Here is a 13,150-nt window from a genome sequence, read left to right on the forward strand (position 1 = left end):
CAGTGTAACTCTATTTTAAGCTCCATGTTATTGGATAACCTCCAGAATAAAGCTTTTTAAAGTTTCCCTGTTATTCTACATTTGCCTAAGTGATAGGGAGACAACTGCTGCTGTTGTTGCTGTGAATCCCAGAGAACAAGTTCTGTGCATTACTTCTATGCCTAAGTGACTTACACTGGTTTTCCAGGCAATGTTAACAAAGAATTTTAATCAGACATTTGACAATTCTAAAGAATACTTGCTAATACACTTGCTAATGGAAACATCCCTGTTAATGACATCAGTAATTAGTAAGAGGTCTCTTCAGATGCTGGCAAAGCTTTAGGATTTAAAATTTCTTTTTTTTGTGACCAGTATCAAAAAATAATCTTCTTACCGGCAAGATTTGAAAATGCTTTATTTTCTGATGATGGCACAGCGTAAGTACAAATGCCTTTGGATTGCTTTGGCTGTCCCGGAGAAGAAAGAGTCTAGGAGAGAACATTTTTAAGTACACATTGAATACCACAATCCGTTTCTTCATAAATAATCAGAGCTATTCAGTCATTCTGTGCTATTGCCAAACTCTTATTTAGTTTCATTAACAGGTGGTTCCATAACTGGCAACTCGCTTTCAGTTTTTATGCCATGGCTATGCAACACTAATAGATGAAGAAATAAGAAGGAAAAGACATATGACGGTAGTTCTTCACCTGTGAACGTATGCATCAGGATTTTTTTAAGGGTGTCTCTAACGGATCTCTCCATTACTGACAGGTAATTTCATGAGGAAAATGTTCTTATTGAACTCCAAAGCAAATCTGGATTTCTGTAGATGGGTAATACATGAGGATCTGTTCCCACTCTCCAGTATCTTACATCAGTTTACAGAAATCCAGTGTTGGCAAAATTAAATTTCAGTTAAATGGCTGCAATTGCCCCAAACCAGCTCAATACTTTCTTCAAACAACTTATCAGTTAAGTAGCATCCACATCATCAAGATGGGGAAAACACACTGATTTTTCCTCTATAACAGTCACAGTACTTTTCCCTTGAGCATCATTGGAAAAGAATATACTTTTAGGAGTATAGCTAGCAACATCATATGCTATGTAACTGTCACTTTAAAGTTGACGCACAAAATTGAAGTCCTAACTTAATGGTTACACACATACTTGGAAGAGGAGAAGAAAATCTCATTGGAAATGTTTCCTCCTCTTGACATTTATGAACTAAGGAAGGAGAACCTCTCCATGACACAGCAAACAAGAATATACCTTTGGCATAAGGCTCACAGTGCTAATCACTAGTGGATTTGTGAGATGGCCAAGCACAGCACCGGGGCAGGCCTCAAGCCCTCTTAATTGCTAACCACTATGCCAGGAACACACTCTTCCAAGGCTGAGTTGCAAGAACTGCTCGTAGTCTTATGAACCCAAAAGAACTTACTCCAGCTCCTCAGAACTGATTGAGAAATGTCACTACCGCAAAAATGCACCATCATAACCAGAGTCAGTCCAATACTCAGAGACAGGCATGTCTTGCCACCACTGGAAACCATGCATGGTATTTCAACATTCTTTTTAGTCCTAGCAAAACCAGATGTGTGGAAAAGGGACCAAAGACTTTACACATTCAGATCCATCTCAGGGAGAAAGATCTTAACTGCCGTGTGGTTACTGCTGTTCATGCAGTTATCTCTAAATTATCTTTCATCCCATTTCAGATAATGCACGGTATCATAAGCTGGTGGCACAAAGAAAGCTCAGCACAACTGATCCTGCTCACTCAACTTCTGGCAAGCAACAGGGTGTCCACACAGACAGATGCATCCTCAACAGTATTTTCCAGAAACAGTCAAATGATAGCAGTATCAGCTGCACATACACATCGCTGAACAACTTACATGACTCGTGAGAAGACTGTTAACTTTCTACTTTCTTTTGTTCAAGAACACACAGAGCAGGAAAACACAAGCAAGACTTTTCTGTCCTGAAAACCACGATCCTTAGATGTCAGAGCACATCCGTAACATGGTTATTTTGCCACTGCTGACTGACCTCGCTACAGCCAAACCAACCAATCTTCACCTTCCACAGTAAGTAAACTCACTAGGCACAAATTTAACAATGCCTCAAAGGCATTAACACATTTATGAAAACCCCGAGAAGGACAGGCCACTGGATTCCTAAGGCAACAGAAGTCAAAAAAGCCTAGAGATTGTAAAGATCTGCAGTGTGAGAGAAGCAGAAACCCAACAAGTCAGCAGTGCTCCTTTGCTTTCTCAGCCTCTCTTCTCTGTTTGACCTGCTAAGCTAAACCCCCAAAGCCTCAGTCCAGCAAAAAACCCAAAACGATAAAAACCCCATGCTTGATGAATATGTACAAGCACTAGCCATTTCTATTTCTCTAATGTATAACTAACTACCTCTGTTGGAAAAAGAAAAAAGTTTAAGTGTGTTCTTAATATTTTATTTTTCAAATTAAGAGTTAAACCCCACTCCTACAAACACATACCCTGACTTTTTGAAATCCAGGCAGGCTATAATGGGACTACTCAAGAATCGGGTTACTCAGAAGTGTTCATGAACCTGTAAACCCTTGGAGCGGCAATTCTGCTCTTGTCTGTACCGCTTATCATCAGATCATAAATAGTAAGCAACAGGAATACTTACCCATCTACAAGCCCTTGCTGCTTAATAATCCTGTGAGATTCTTCTCTAGAGATTCTGCCGTGAAACCAGTGCTGTGTCCTATGAATAACTGAAGGCGAGAGTGAAAATAGGGAAAGAGAGGATGGTTAAAAACAGTGAAATATGCAACATTTTTTTCCACACACTAATTATTTAAACATTTTAAAAGTGGGTATAGTTTTGTTACAGAATATCAAATATCTTTCATGAATCAATATAAAAAATGAAACAATATGAAAAAAAGGACCAGCTGTTGCATCTAGCTAATATACCAAGTAGACAGGCAATGCCTCCATGTATTTTCTGATTTGCAGATATACAATTAGGTTAACAAGAGAAATCTCTTACAGTACTGCCTTTTCATAGCTTTTTGAAAATGTTGGGACTAAACCGTTCTTGGAATACAATGTATATGCTAACGAGTCAGAACCAAGTCCCTTTAACTCTCAAATAATGAAAAGCACTTTAGCTTGTACTTTCAAGGGTGGAGTTACCCCCAAATATTTTTACTTACTGTTTTACTGTTTTTCAAATGGTGTTTTTAAATTCTGTTCAACAGAATAAAAACACATAACAGAAACAGGGAATAGTTGTGTTTCCTCTAAGTAGTCCAGGATATGAATACGCAATTGCCTCTTATTTTAATAAACTTAAAATCTCAAAGAGATGTTCAGGACTCACAGGCATCCATATTTTACATTATTCAGTTGTTATGGAATGAATGCTATTTTAAAGACTTCTAGGAGATTTTTTAATATTTTTTTTTAAGTCCTTAAAGATTAACAGATCACTCACTGAGTTTCCTCATCTAAAATGAAAAAAATACTTCTGGATTGTTTTCAATGGATACATTTACGGAATCTGGTTTTATAAAATCTGAGTTTCAAAAGATTAATACTGAAGAAAAGTTTGAGCATGTCTTCAAAGGAAAACAAGTTTCTTTCTACTATGTCTGTATGGGCAAGCATGTGAATGACACAGAAGCTGCTAATAAACATAAACATTGTATTTAACATTGAGGCATTAATACTACACGACTGCACTCTATCTCTGTATGAAACGTAACTTTTATTTACCCACAGAGGCCTCTGATACTATGCTTACAAACCAGCAGAATTTACCTGTACTCAGTGTGGAAGGATGGAGTGGACTTTGGCTACCCAAGATGTTCATTCTTGTGCTACGTTTCTACAGAGAAAATGAATTACCGTTAAATCCACACTAAGGCCTCAACAGAAGAGAATCAGTGCACATGCAATACAGATTTAATTTACAGGAAACTGGGGGCTGGGCAAGTTTAATGCAAGGATGAGAAAAAGAAATGCAACTTTGAAGGGGGCTAATCTACAAGCAGCAGCTCATTTCAGTTGGCCACAAGCCAGATGTTAATGATGAAAGCTCAGTATCTAAAAAAAAAAAAAAAAAAGGAAAAAAAAAAGAAAAAAAAAAAGAAAAAAAATGACAGAAAAAAGAAAAGTCTGATATGTTTCTGCTCAGGCAAAACACCAGGCACTCAGTAAATCAAGCAGTATTTCCCTCCCGTACATAAAGCACCAGCTAATGCTTCAGTAATGACTCCTAGTCCCTAAGAGACGAGCATGTGGGAAAACTTGTACTGCAGCTGTCTGTCCACAAGACACTATAAACAAGTTACATCAGTTTTCATTGCAAGAGGTCCTGCCTCTTGTATATTCTGCAATTAAACTTACTGGGAGCAAGCCATTAGTCAGAGCCCCAGCCTCTTCCATGTGGGGAAGCATTTAATTTGACATATTCCTCCTCAGAGACTGGTTTTGCAAACTGGCAGTAAAGTTCTGGTGGGTCTGCTTTCCCCCTCAACTTTCCTCTGGACACTAGGGGGACAGAGAAGCAGTGGTAGAAGGTTGTTGTGAATGTGACAGTTTTGCTAAAGATGGATATTGACTTTCAGATCTGCATGCTTGCAGTGTGATTGCTTCAGGTCGGAGCTAAGCTATACTGTGACCAGCACTGCACTAACATCATAGCACACTCTGTGTTTTGGCTCTCAACAGACACTTACTAATTACAAAAATAGAAAAGAAGAGAAGATAGCTACCCTCCAAGCATGTCCTTCTTCCAAGGCAGCACTCTGTGCTTCAGCAGGATTTTCAATAACTCTTCCTATTTGCCCCGAAAAATCCATTGCTACTAGTGAGTTTTCAGATACACTTCTCTGAAAAGGAATTTTCACTTGTTTCAAAAAACGGAAAGAAAAAACCAGCTTGAGAGTTTAATTTCAAAATGTTTTGGTTTTAGAAAACTATCCAAAGTTATCCTTCAACAGCACAGAAAATACAGCTCTTTTTTTCCCCCCCTTCCAAAAGATTCACAGACACAAAAATAGATGGCTTTACTTTTTAGACCTTAGGGGAGGGAGAGGATTCAAAGGCTGAGAATAAAATCTTGTATTGCTCAGGTTGCCCACTTGCCCTATTACTACACTCCAGTCATTTTCAGGGCCAGTTGGGATCCAAATATAGGATCTTCACTTTTAGATAGCTAACATTCAGCTCTTGGCCCAACATATTTTAGGAAATTTACGTGTTAGTTTTGCCAGACCTAAGCTGGCTTCTGCAGAGACAGCCAGATGTCTCTGTACTGTACATCTCAAAGTGCCTGACGTATCCAAGATTTTTCAATCATGTGGATCATGTAAGCCTAAGATAATGGAGAGCCAACCATGTAAACTGTACTCATGTGAAACATGAACTTGACATTGGTTTGCTACACAATGCTGAATTTACGTTTCTTAGCATAAATTTTTCCACTTTTAAAATGCAAAAGCAAACATATCTTTTCCAACATCATACATTAATGAGGTAAAGTTCATTACTTACTACTGGTGTGGAAAAGTGTGGAAGCATGGCTTTTCTCTGCTGGGGAATTCTGTAATTCTGATACAGTAGCATTCCATACTGCCAACAGAAATGCAAGGCCATTATTCAAATATATACCCTAGGAAAAAAACTGTAGTAATCTCATAATACCATTTACAGTGGAGCAAAGTGCCACCAGCTTATTATTTTCATGATCAGAAGCTGTCCCAAAGCAATTTGCATTGAGTAATAGTGATTGGCAGGTGGCAATCAAGCAGTATATATGCACAGGTTTTATTTAAAAAGCAACACTTTTACAAGCCTGAGTGAAATACACAAGTACTTTCTGTCACTCTCAACTACCACCACATTTTCCTTGTAGAATACGAGCTTTCACTCGCGGTCAGAACACAATTAACTCCCCCTCTTTTCACCCTCTAGTAATGTGAACTTAAAAAAAAATCTGCTTAAGACATTCAAACTCAGTTTTCATAATGATAAAGAATAAGAACCTTTCTAATACACTAGCTCTTTTAATAAATTTCAGCAGGAAGTAACACTTCTGGTACTTTTCTCATCCTTACAAAAATAAGGTGATTGAATTCCAGTCATGCTCCTTGTTGAACATGATAAATTTTAGCAACACTAGTAGCTAGGATGGTAGGAAAACACCTACTCAGTGCCTTCCCTAGAGGCACAGTGCTGAAGTATAGCAACACTGGTTACTGAATGTTCTATTTGAAACGGTATATATAATTTTGTAAACAGGGTAATATAGGACTATGGAAAGCTAAATCAGTAGGTAAATAAAAAAGAGGCTCACGGCCACGGCCCAGGGGCACAGCCTTAATTTTCCCTGACTATACACTTTTAATCACCTTTCAGTATTCTTTAAAAACAAACCCTTTTCTTCCCCTAGTGTTAACTGCCTAAGGGTGAATGTTACATGCTAGTATACAGAAATTACTGCCATGCAGTACTGTTCCTGCCACAGGTTGCACTGCGAAGAAAGATTCCTCTGAACGGTCACAGCAAGATGCATGTCTGCGTATTTGGTAAGAACAGCTAATTCTGTACAGTGTAAAGGCTTTTCCTTGCCATTCAGAAACATTAGTGCCTCGACCAGTGTAACTGATTTCTTCAGAACAAGCGGTATCTTCAAGGCACAATTCACTACAATTACCTGATCCTCTGTTTGAGCACTTTCCCCACAATGCAAAATTCTGTGTAAACAGGGAAAGTAAAGGACAGCTGAGAAGAAACACTTTGACTTGCCTGGGGACTAAGACTCTTTACCATAATTGTTAATGTATCAAGTCAAGTCAAGTAACTGGAGAACAGATTATGATAGTCAACAGGTATCAGCTCCACAGAAATCAAATACGCATCTTGTAACCGGAATTGCTTTTTACATCCTGGCCCATACTACGGCTAGTGCACCTGCTTTTGTAACAGCTTAAATTAGGAACTTCTGTATTGCAACACAGCATCTCTTACAATTAACAAAATAACAAACGAGATAATATTTGGAGAGCATTCAAAGAGATGTACTCTGGTTTGGAAGGTGACCACTTAATGTAGATGGAGAACAGACACTGCGATTTCATACCCGCAGGTCTAGGAGTCTGATTTGCTTTCCCTATGCTTACAGGGTTTTGCATGATGGACAGTCTGCACGGGGAGAGAAACAGGTAATTGTAGCAAACATTTGTCATGTCTTATGTCTTAATGACAAACAAATGAGATAAACTGTTTTGAAAGGGAGGGGAGGAATAAACAACGCTCATGCAGCGATGTGAACCTCTGTGGGTTCTCCTAGTCAATGCCACATATGGACCAGGAAGCCGTAAAACCTCATACTCTTTTTCTGATGCACCCGCTCCCTTTCAGCTCCTTGGACACACGCTGTAGGAATGCATCTTCTTCCACAGGTGAGTGTGAAACACTAGTGGGGAAAAGGGCATTTTGCCAGAGAGGGGTGTGAAGGCTTTGCTGATGCAGGCTGCTACTTAGGCAGGAACGGCGACTCTGTTCATTCAGCACAGCAAGACCAAATGCGCGCAGCACCCTGGGGTTACACGTCCCATTCTGGGCGCAGCCTCACAGGTGGCAAACACCAGCAGGATGCTGGCACACTGATCTCGGTGCCTGGAGAGAACAGCCATGCCCTCACTTCCAAATCTGAAATTATTTGTTTGCTACTGAGAGCGCCAAAGTTGACTGAGTTCAAGGTTCTCCATCCTATTTTGCTGGACATGTATCCAGTAACCGGCACTACAGTACCACTTTGGGCATGCCTCTATTTTTTATCACATTTTGTATATTACACTTTGACACAGGATATTACAGAGGAAGATAACGTATAGACAGGAGGTGGATTTTCATGGGTAACACATTATCTGTACATATTTATTGTATTATTTCATATATGTGTATATTCCCTTTAATATGAGGGAGGACATAGTAAGGTACAGAGAAGAATACAGTCGTTCTCAAGGCAGCATCTTCAGGGAAAGGTTTAGAACCAAACCAAACCTTCTGCCCATTTCTCTATGAAGATCAGGAAGTTCTCTGATCAAAAGAGCCAACTTTCTCCTCAGTTCCTTCCACGCTGATTTTGTTTGAAAAAAACGGAAGCCTCCTACAATATTATCAAGAAATCTCATTGTGTTCTTTCTCTCAGATATGAGTAACTTTCACTCAGAGATAGGGTTGCTTATTTTTGTTACTTTTTTTAAATAGAACCTTCAGAAGACTTAAAAAAATTGCAAAGGCTCTGGATAGCATTCTGTTATATTTAAGATAACCACTTACCATTCTCAATACATTTTCTTTAGCTTATGATAACTTGCAAATACCTTGTTAAGCAGGTTTTTTTATTAATTCACATACCATAAATTTGGCTCCAGAACTACTATTATACTTGGTTCATATGTGAAAGGAATTGAGCTCAGTCCTGTGCTTAAAAGCTTAGGAGAGACAGGTCTGCCTGGCATTTTGTTCTTAGCCACATTGTTCTGGAGGTAGATGATGTTTAAGAACATACAGATATCTTCTCATGAAGAAAATAACGAATGCAACTTGACTATAGGCATAGCTCTGTTCACATAGATGAAGTACCTTGAGGAGTCGAAATGCAGTCATCCAGCACGTCCTGCTTTGTTCATCTTCAGCACACAACAACCTCAGTTCCTTCGTTTCATTTCTCACTCTGTTGGGCTATAAAGTATTAAAGGGAAGTCAGCTACATTCAGTAGAAAACCTGCCACCACTAACTTTACTGCAGAGTAAAGGCAGGTACAGTATTAGTCTAAGAACTGGCCAGGAAAAGCTCACACCACCCTGAATTAAAGCTCAGGAGAGGCTGAGAATGCTTTGAAAGAAATAACTTCCTCAGCTGGGTCCAGTAAGACAATGTCAGTGCCTGCTTTGAAATACCCTGCCGTTCTGGCATTTTATAGGAACAAGGTACTTGGGCCATGCTAGAACCAGAATCAAGGCACTTGGGTTGTTTTTGATTTGTTTTGTTTTGGTTTTTTTTGAATTGTGACAAGTTTTATGAGACCCCGTTTTGTTATGAAGAACCTAAGTTTCTGTAACTGAAGGTTACTGAAAGTCTGTGTCCATCAGTTCACCATCTGTCCTGCAGCCGGTGTCTACTCTGAGGCAAACCCATGTCATCTGGATCTAAATGCAAACCTCTGGTCCACAATAATGGTACAATTAAACCCAGTGAGAGCTTGATCCTTTGTTGCAATATAGTTTTGGTGCTCACTGTCCGGAGAGACTTTGCTATTGAATTACAGTACTTGGAAAAAAATTTTATCTGTGAGGTGAATCAAGGCCGCCTCACAGGCACACCATGCTTCAGCACAGAACTGATCTTGCACAGAAATTTCCCAAGCCAAAGGAGCACCAGATAAAGTGTTAAAAGTGTCACATAAAATGATGGCAAGATTCATAGGACATGCCTGCCAAATGAAAGACGTCCATGAGATCAAGTCCTCGTGACAGAAATGCTTGCAGAGTTTTACATACTAGTCCCATTTAGCTGATGGCTGGTAGAGGAAGGGGGTGACGACTCTGAGCTACCAACACCATCTTGCAATTTGGAAGAACTTCATGAGAAGAATTACCTTTATACAAAATCCATACTCTGCAGGTGCATTGTACAACTTCTTGCCTGCTATCAACGAGAAGATATTGCTGTCTTCTAGGTCCGCCAACAACTGCAAATGTCTTGGCTCCTGGGGAAATACCGCGTTTTATTGTAGGTAAGTGTAAAGATTTTGGAAGATCTTGCTGCAAGCTTTGCAGTCTCTCAAGACCAACCTCCGACAGAGGGCAGGGTATCAACACTGTGATCCTCTCTCGGGCAGCCTGAAGTGGGCAGGCATGTCACCTTTTAAGTGTCAGCCTACTAGCAGAAGTTGCTTTATACAAGAAGCTGACAAAATATTTATTCAAACACATCCCATTAAAAATGGCATAGCCTATTACATTGCTCCAGAGAAACCTGAAAGTTAGATAACGTGAAATATTGTTTAAGGTATCGTTTAAACTAAATTCATGAAACATGCTTGGAGAGCATGATCTCTCTTGCTAACCTTGTTAGCACGACTTAGTAGCCACAACGATCTTGCCTGGCTAGTTTGGTTTCATTATGTAACAATGCCATATAGCTATTTTCATGCATTGAGAGCCTAGGGCTTGATTGTCATTTGATCATGGCTTGCTTATCCTTTTCTATGTGATAAAAAAAGCACTATGTGCAGATATTTAAAAACTAGCAAAAAATACCCACTGTAAAAGCAGAAAATGCTTTCACATGCTAGTACTGTGCAACTTCTTTTTTAATCTTACCTTTGAAGTTCCTTTTGTAGAACAATAAAGTCCTGATCTCCTCAAACACACATACAATTTCTTCCATGATTTCCTACCCAGCTCTTTCACATGCAAGAAACCTTGAATTTCAGGGCAGCTACTGGAGTTTAAAAAGTTCTGTTGGAGAGGAAAATGTAAATGAGGATTATGCCCTATGGATGGATCCTAAAATTGTCACTGTATGTGCAGAACAGAAAAGCAAATGGCAAATCACTTCACTGACTTGGGACAGTTTCACATTATGCTTGAACTGACCTAGATGTTTAAACTGATCTACAACTAAAATGGATATTCCTGCTCCTCCCTTTATGTCTACCTTGCTAACTCCTGCCACTGCCACTTTCCTGTTCTCTGTGTCAATACTTCAATCTCCAAAAGGCTAACCTTTTCTCTGTATCCCTATCCTTCTTGCACCTGGCCAGAAGGGACACAAAGCAAGCTTATTAATTCTTAAAATAATATATTGTCACAACCATTTTTGCAACTAGTCTAACTTGGAAACATTAGCCAAAATCTGCAATTTTATCCTGAAGTTTTAGAATGGGAACCGCCTGTTTCAGGATTTCCCACACTGAAGTCTTACATAGCACAGGTACCTGTCCCAAGACAAGAGGTATGGCAGAATATTTAATTCAGAGTGAAACACAGAGCAGTCAAATAAGTGTCAGCAATTATATTAGACTTCAAGATCCAGAAATACTTAAGTTCTTGACATAATTAGAGGGAACACATATGGAATCATTTGATTTGCGATACATCAAAGGAAAGAAGTATTAACAATGGTTAGGGAATTGAAGGATTGCTCACTTTTTACAATGGGCCAGATTTTTAAATGACAGAAGGCTCGCTCAGTAAGTTAACGCTGAACTAATAAACTGAATAATAGGAAGATAAATGCATAAACCTAGTTGGCCTAGAAGCCTCTGCAATTCTTGAAAGTTGTGTTTTGGTGTTATTTGGTGGACAATGCCCACAGGAAACACCACCAAAAATCAGTGCCCTGTGTCAGAATTCTTAGTTGTGTTAAAACCTAATTTTTTTTTCAAGTCTTCCTTCCCCATCTCACCTAACAGTCAATTTTCTTGCTATTTTTGTTACGAATCCACTTCGCAACTGTGAAAGGAAAAGACCAAGAGGAGAACGTACTCTCTCCATCCAGCTAGATAAACCAAAAGTAAACTACAATGCAAGGGTTTTTGCATATCTGAGCCAGGCTGACATTACGCCAAACAGATCCCGCTGTTTTTCATGCTACTGTTAAAAGACTAAAAATACTGGCTCTTAAGGCAGTATATGGTACTGTGAGATGATAAAACTTAGTATTATTTCCTATTTCGTGTGTAATTAAAAACAGCGCACTTGCTCATGTTTGAGGTTGCCGCAGATGCAACACACATAATGACTACTAGACCGCAGGAAGCTTACCTTCAAAAAACAGCAACTGTCATTGAAATGATGAAAAACAGTTGTATGTTTTTTAAAAGGAAAGGGGTATTTAATATAAATGCCTTAAGGAAGATTGTTTTTTATGGTTAAACAACAAACCAAGGAGAATGTACCCATCCTCTTTCCTCCACTCTCTCATGCCATTAACCCCTGTGACTTAGTGCTTCTCCAGGATCGTACCTAACTGAGCCTTCCCAGAAGCAAACTCTTGTATCTCACAAGCTTGTAAGGTTTTCCTTTCCCTACTGCTTGAGTTACCCTAGGTTCGAAACTCTTCCATCTTCAAGAACATCCTTCTCTTTTAGGGAGTCCTGCTGGTTGTATTAACAAGCGAACTCAAGTCTCCACTTACATGGCAGGAAAAAGGGTCCAAGGTGTGAACACCTCTGTTCCTACCAGTCTGTGGCAATGCCTGTCTGCGAGAGGTTTGGTTCCTGATTGCAGCCTCATTGCATGCTGACTTTCATTTTTAATTCCAGAAATTGGTTTGGTTTCATTTCCCAGCTGAGAGTGGATGTTAACATTTTAAATTCTTCTCAGTGAACCTGGAGCCAGTATTTAATGGATTTTGAAACTGTCACAAGACAAAATGAGTGCACTGGTTCAAAAGTCAGTGCAAACTTGTTTTATTTAAAAGGAGAGTCAGTGCATGTTTGCAAACATGCAAAATGACAGAAATCAAGCTAAAGTCAGCTATTTTTATGTAGACTTTCTTGATACATTTGTGCCTTCTGCTTTATAACTGGCCTGTTATTCGTGGTACTGTCTTCCAGGCATCATGGTCTTACTTCTTAATACAGCACTCTTTTAATAAACTGTTTTAATTTGGCCTCATGAGTTGACTGTCCCCCATTTGAGAAAACAACTAAAGTGAAAAAGACTACAGGGCTCACATGGGAGTTCTTAAATTGAGAGGTTTAAGTGAATGAATTACTGATCAGAGAGGTAGCCCACTCTTCAGCACCACCCTTGGAGGCCAACAAACTGTGCTACCACCACAGTTCCTTCATGAGCAAGCAAGAAACTGTACAGCAACATCAAAACTTCAGTATAAACTCGATGTATGTGCCACTGCCACGCAGATTACATAGCTCTACCAACACATATGCGTAAGGTACACACCCCTGTAATTTAACTTGGAGAGCTTTAAATGGGATTACTTTGCAAATACTACATATAATTTTCTGTAACTACTTGCGCTTACTTCTTAGGGAATTATTTTTCTATATAAAAGAGCAGCTAGTTGGCTGAACCTTGGAGAAGTTTATCCTTACTGTTAATTCTTGCCAGGCACAAACACGGGATGTAAA

General features: G+C 39.3%; 1 protein-coding gene across 5 annotated transcripts in view; it reads right to left on the reverse strand.

The window, feature by feature from the left end:
• GRB10 (growth factor receptor bound protein 10) overlaps positions 1-13,150 on the reverse strand; it is a 149,086-nt gene that overhangs the window by 3,585 nt on the left and 132,351 nt on the right. For all 5 annotated transcript variants that reach the window (XM_040586472.1, XM_040586469.1, XM_040586471.1 and 2 more), the window contains 8 exons: positions 10,374-10,511; positions 9,647-9,757; positions 8,631-8,729; positions 5,532-5,609; positions 4,751-4,867; positions 3,795-3,861; positions 2,656-2,743; positions 377-470 (listed from right to left, as the gene is read on the reverse strand). In XM_040586472.1, coding sequence (XP_040442406.1) covers positions 377-470; positions 2,656-2,743; positions 3,795-3,861; positions 4,751-4,867; positions 5,532-5,609; positions 8,631-8,729; positions 9,647-9,757; positions 10,374-10,511 — 792 coding nt within the window. The remainder of the gene's footprint in view (positions 1-376; positions 471-2,655; positions 2,744-3,794; positions 3,862-4,750; positions 4,868-5,531; positions 5,610-8,630; positions 8,730-9,646; positions 9,758-10,373; positions 10,512-13,150) is intronic.

The sequence above is a fragment of the Falco naumanni genome, chromosome 3, assembly GCF_017639655.2.
Source record: "Falco naumanni isolate bFalNau1 chromosome 3, bFalNau1.pat, whole genome shotgun sequence".
Taxonomy (NCBI): Eukaryota; Metazoa; Chordata; class Aves; order Falconiformes; family Falconidae; genus Falco; species Falco naumanni.